The 6,114-nt window shown below is 52.3% G+C and overlaps 1 protein-coding gene across 2 annotated transcripts in view; it reads right to left on the minus strand.

Annotated features, from left to right (window-relative positions):
- The window catches only part of EFHD1 (EF-hand domain family member D1), a 42,707-nt gene extending 40,600 nt beyond the window's left edge, over positions 1 to 2,107 (minus strand). The window contains exon 1 of one of the 2 annotated variants that reach the window (XM_082395620.1): positions 1,694 to 2,107. In XM_082395620.1, coding sequence (XP_082251746.1) covers positions 1,694 to 1,986 — 293 coding nt within the window. In that variant the 5' untranslated portion in view covers positions 1,987 to 2,107. Of the gene's footprint in view, positions 1 to 474; positions 494 to 1,693 lie in introns of those variants that run through there. The other variant, XM_082395619.1, reaches the window with a different exon arrangement.
- Positions 2,108 to 6,114: the final 4,007 nt, after the last annotated feature.

Here is a 6,114-nt window from a genome sequence, read left to right on the forward strand (position 1 = left end):
GCTGGATTGCCAGCTCTGTGGGACCCCAGACCACACACTGCCTTCCCTTTAGCTTGACCCTCTTCCAGGATCTGTTTCCTCACCAACGCCACCTTGCTTGGTCTCCCAAGCCCCTCTGATTGTGTGGACTCCCTTTATTGCTCTTAGGCAGCCAATAAACAAACAAACAAACAAACATCCTTTCAAAGATTGTTCTGCAGAAAAAAATAATAGTAATAAAAATAAATGAAAGAAATCTGAATCACCCCAAAGTGATTGGAAGAAGAAGGTCCCCAAGATGCCCTCTCTGAAACCAGCTTGACTGGGAGGAAGTGCTGGGACCTGGGCGCAGCCAGAGGGGGAGCAGTATCCCAGGAAAGGCATAACCCCAAATAAATCAAAGGGGCTGTAACGCACCATTCACTATTCTGTCTCTGCCCCAGTGCATTCTTTTGCCTCAACTCAGCCTTCCTTAATGGCCCAAATTAGACCTACCGGGTGTTAACACCAGAGATCAGTGTCTGGAAGCCAGGGACGGGGAAATCAGCGTGTCAGGGAAGCGGAGAAGATGCGGAGGCTCCGGGTACCAGCCTCTGCTGACCTCCGCGCAGGGGCTGGGGCTGGACAACAGCCCAGCCTCAGGAAGGGGCCCAGGCTCCCGCCACACAGGGCCGGTCAGAGCGCCTTTAAATAGAACCTCCACGCGGGAGGACAAACACATTCCAAGCGCATTTTAAACCGCCCCAAGCATGACCTGGCCGGCGGCCTCCGCTCCCCCAGGCATTTTTCCGGTCTTGGCCCAATTCTGGAACTAATATTAATAGCTCAGTTAGGAGCTTACGGTGTGCAAAATACTTTCTGGCCTTAAAAGGCAGGGACGATTACTTCCCCCACTCTCCAGATGAAGAAACTGAGGCCCAGGGAGCTGCCAAGCTACAAGGCTGACTACTGGGGGTCTCTCTACGCTGCCTCCACCGCCCGATGGGGCTGACACGGCAGGACCGGAATGAGCCCCCGCCGGACCAGCTGCCAGCTGCCTTGTCCGGTTCCGGAAGGGCGCCTCCTGCCCAAAAGGCAAGAAGGGGGAAAACAGCCAAGGCGACGCTCCCAAGAGGCTCCCCGAACGTGCTCGCTCCAGGAACGTACTGATCTTTCGTGAAGAGTTTAACAAACTCCCAGTTCTCAGTCTCTGTTGGTACATCAAACCCCGCGCGGCAGCCAAGGATAAGTCTCCTCCTTTGTTTTAAAAGATAAAGGACAACGAGGCTAATTTCTCCCTCGGGAGATAAACTTGGCAGGTGAGGCGCGGCGCGTCTCCGTTTCCTAGAAGTTGCGCCCTGGGCAAATCTCGGAGCCAGCCCGCGGAGGGGGCGGGACCCGCCGTCGGGACCCGGGAGCCCCGGACTCGGGCTCGGCTGCCCGAGGGGAACTTCTGACCTGGGTCAGGGAGAACGGCGGCTCCCGCTCTCGGTGTCCCAGACCCCGCTGGATCCCCCCAACCGCGCCGGGATCGGTCGGGGCGCGCTGGATCTGGGGGGCGTTGGGTTAAATGCTAAAGACACCCTTGGAACCCCTGCACTATCCCACCCTGAATCCCCCCGCAAGCGGGGCCCGGGACTCCCAGCCAGAAAGACCAACCCACCGCCACCTCCCCCTCCCTCCCGGGCTCAGGGTCCCCGGGGGCGCACGGCGCAGGACGCGGCGGAGAGCTTACAGTTTGAACATGCTCTCCAGGTCCTTGATGAGACGGCGGCTGAACTCCGGGAACTCGGAGTAGGGGTGGAAGACCTTGCAGCGGCGGGGTCGCGCCGCGCCCTCGTTGATGTCCAGCCGTCGGTTCAGCTGCGCGCTCAGCTCGGCGTCGGCTCTGGCGGTGGGCGCCCAGGCGGACGGCTGCGGCTGGGGCTCGGGGACTGGGGCGGCTCGGGGCGCAGGCTGGAGCCCGCCGTCCACCTCCTCCCACTGCAGTCGCCTCTGCAGCTTGTTCGCCAGCTCCTCGCTGGCCATGGCCGCGGTGGATCCGGGGACGCGGGGACTGGGCTGACAGCGCGCTCCTCGCCGACTCGCGACTCTGCGACACTTCGCCAAGACGGCGGGGACCCGGCGGTTGGGTGGAACCGTGGGCGGGGGCGGGGGAGGGGGGAGGGGGAGGGCGGGGCGGAGCCGCGGCTTTAAGGAGGCGCTGGGGCTCGGGGACCGCCCGCCCGGCCAGAGGCCACAGGCCACAGGTGTCGCCGCGTTCCGGGGACGTCGACCCGCTCTCCACTACCCGGGGCTCCAGACCGGGAGCTGAGCGCCTCCCGGGACGAGGAGTGGACCCTCGGATCAACTCTGACTTTGCCGCCCTCTCCCAGGGAGCCCAGGGACCCTGTGGTCCCCGGGGGAACGGCACCGGGAAAAGTTTCAGTACCGTTCTGGCGGTTCCTTTCTCGTCCCCCAGAAGTGCCCAGACTGGAGCCGCTCGCGGCTGGGGACAGACTGGGGGTGAGGGGAGTCGAGCGCCTCCGGATGACACCTACGCGCCCCCAAGGCTGCGGGTGGCACCCACTGGTCGCGAGGTCTGGGTGAGGGAGGCACCCGCAGGGGGCGCGGGGAAGGGGAAGCTGAGTTTCACTCACTGAAAAGAAATGTTTCCAAAACATACTAAAAATACTAAAAACAAATAAGCAAACCAAAAAAAGAACAAGCAAGGGAGAGAAACTCGTGGCTCTCCCGGTGACAAGACACCAGCGCCACTTCGGGGGCTCTGGCCTTTTCTGTGAAACACAAGAAAGCAAAGAAAAAGAAGCTTGAAAATAAAGAAATAAATCAGCCTTTTTAACAAGAGGGTAAAAACAAGTACAGTCGTCACTCCCCTAAGGATGGCTGTTACATCAGCCAAGCCTTGAGAAGAATCTTGTAAACACTGATCCGCCCCTGCTGGGACCACTCTGTTCTGACTGCCTCAGGGACTGCTGACCCAGGGCAGGCCTGCATCACCCGGCTGTGGGTGCCTGAGACCCAGGACCAGCCCTTGGCACGCAGGCAGGCAGGGCCCGCACCTGTCCTGCCAGGGATTCTGAGCGTCTGTAGAGGCCTAGAGGAAAAAAATATATATATATATATTTTTTAATTAGGGAAAATATTATGTTTTTTTTTTTAATTTATTTATTTATTTATTTTTGGCTGTGTTGGGTCTTCGTCTCTGTGCGAGGGCTTTCTCTAGTTGCGGCAAGCGGGGGCCACTCTTCATCGCGGTGCGCGGGCCTCTCACAATCGCGGCCTCTCTTGTTGCAGAGCACAGGCTCCAGACGCGCAGGCTCAGTAGTTGTGGCTCACGGGCCCAGTTGCTCCGCGGCATGTGGGATCCCCCCAGACCAGGGCTCGAACCCGTGTCCCCTGCATTAGCAGGCAGACTCCCAACCACTGCGCCACCAGGGAAGCCCAATATTATGTTTTTAAATGAAGTGATCAAATAGAATCTTTTTAACATCCCTACTAAACAATTTTATTCGGTTTTATAAATGGCCTTTTTTACATCAGATTTTATGCTTGAAATGGCAATTGATGGACCCCTTCAAATACACCACAGGGCGCTACCCTTCCTGACCTGGTGATGGTGACTAGATTTGCTTTTTTTGTCAGAGCACTTTATGTGACATTATTTCACACACATACACCAAAAAAACAGATTTAAAATTCTTAACACTCTACATCAACAAGAAACTTTACATGAATAGGCATTAAAAAATGTCAGCAACCGTTTTACACGCTAAAATTTACCACAGTTCACATTAAATTTAAAGACTCTAATAGCTCTTCCTTTTCTTTCATTTATGATTCAAGTATAATGTTGAAAATTCTCATGTTCATGAGAATGGATTTTGAATGCAATTGGACTTTTTCATTTAAGTGCCTCCAAATGAGACAGAGCTTTTAAAAAAAAAACAGTTTTATTTAGGTACAATTGATATACAGAAAACTGCACAGATTTAATGTACACAATTTGATGCACTTGGACATGTGCAAACACCCATGATACTATCACCACAATCAAGGTAATAAACATTTCCATCACCTCCAAAGGTTTCCTTGTGTCCCTTTGGTTTTTGTTTGGGGGATATCTTTGGTGAGAACACTGCACATGAGGTTTACCCTCTTAACAAATTTTCAAGTACACAAGACCATATTGTTAACTACAGGCTCTGTGTTGCACAGCGGATCTCTAAGGAAGCACTCTGGAGTAACATACATGTGGAATACGAGCTGTCCCCCAGGCACCACTCAAAAGGCACATCACCTACAAGGGGCAGAGTTTGGGGGCTGTGCCCACCAGGCATCCCCAAGCCTCTCTGCCCTGAGGTAAGAGTGGAGGAGGGAATGCCTCCTAACCCCTGGCACCAAAGCAGCAGGTACCCAGAATGCTCACCAGGCAACAACTGGCCACCGCTAGGGAGAAAATTTCAGTATCTCACTAGTGACCCAAAGTGAGTCACAGTCACGGCCAAGACTGGAAACCTTGCTTCCCATCTCACTTTTTCCAGTGTCCAGCTGGGTGCCTGACAAAGAACTCAAAACATGATTGCTGAATGATGGGCCAATGTCAGTACTGCTGTGCAAATATGACCCATGTTTTATAAAATACATTTCTATGTATAGAAAAAAAAAAAAACTAAAGGGAAAGGGACCAAATTATTAACAGCTGTACATGCTAGAAGTCGAACCATTTTCATCAACTATTTTAATTCTCAGTTCCCTGACTTTTCTACAATGACTATATAAAACTCTTATACCAGAAAACAAATGTTATTGCTTGCAATGGTGAAGTACGAGAGGGTGGATATTTTAGCTGTAGAAAGTATTGGGTTGGCCAAAAAGTTCGTTCAGGCTTTTCCATAAGATGCTACATAAAACCCGAACGAACTTTTTGGCCAAGCCAATATTTTTGTCTGTGTCATCCCATGAGCGTGTTTATTTCACTAACATTCCTCTGGGATGGCTATAGGAGCTTTTGCATTTCATAGCGAAAATCAAACGTGTTTTACCTGCAAGATTTCTTTTTCAGTTCTATATTGCTGTGTAACAAACCACCCCCAAATCTATGGCCCAAACAACAAATTTACTTTGCTCATGAATCTGCAATTTGGGCAGACCTTCATGGGGAACTCTCTTCTCTGATCCACTTGGCGTAAGCAAGGGCAGCTCTGAGGCTGGGGTCGAGAATCATCTGAAGATTCATTCCCTCCCAGGTATGGGATTGATGCTGGCTGATGCTTGGCCCTTGCTTGGAGCTGTTGGCTAGAACACCTACAAGTGGCCTCTTGATATGGCCTGCGCTTCCTCACAACATGGCCATTGGGTTCCTAGGGCAGGCTTGCAAAGAGGGAGAGTCAGGTAGAAACCGTATCGCCTTTTATGAAGTAGACTCAGAAATCACATAGCTCAACTTTATTGGTCAGAGCAGTTGTGAAGGGGAGAGAACACAAATCTCCACCTCTCAATGGAGGAGTGACAACATCATCGAAGAACAGCCTGTGAGATGGGATATGTACCATTGTGGCCATCTTTGGAAAATACAATTTGCCAGTCCTCCCTCTGAAAATCCCTAAAGGCTTGAGTCTATTGTGGTACTGTGACATCCAGACAAGAACAGGTATGTCCTTCAGCCCTGATGTGTTGGCACAATTCTCTGGGCCCTCCGGAAGTGCGGACCTGCAAGTCACAGAGAAGTCAGAATGAAATGAAGTCCAGAAAGGGAAAAGCCCTTCCAAGAGGGCAGAAACCTGGAGCTGCGTCCATCTCTGGAGGCATTCAGTCTTATCTTCGCATTATCAACTTCTTTAATGAGTCAGAATCTCAGGGCTTTGATATGTTTTAGAGGAAATGGTTTTGTCCTTTAAAAATGAGGTAAATGTTAGTGCCAGGTGCTCTTTCTAAGTCTCTTCACGCCCTAGCTCACTGAATTGAGAATATTCTAAAATTAGAGAGTGGAGGCGGAGTCAAGATGGCGGTGTGGGAAGACTTGGAGTTAGCGTCTCCCCACAGCTAGGGCACCTGCTGGCCGCTGTTGGGGGACTGACGCCCAAGGAGATGGGAGAAACCCCACAGTGCACTGGTAGGGGTAGGATGTAGAGGAACTGAGGGGGGAGGAGAAGT

Source organism: Balaenoptera borealis, assembly GCF_965194805.1.
Source record: "Balaenoptera borealis genome assembly, chromosome: 6".
Lineage (NCBI taxonomy): Eukaryota > Metazoa > Chordata > Mammalia > Artiodactyla > Balaenopteridae > Balaenoptera > Balaenoptera borealis.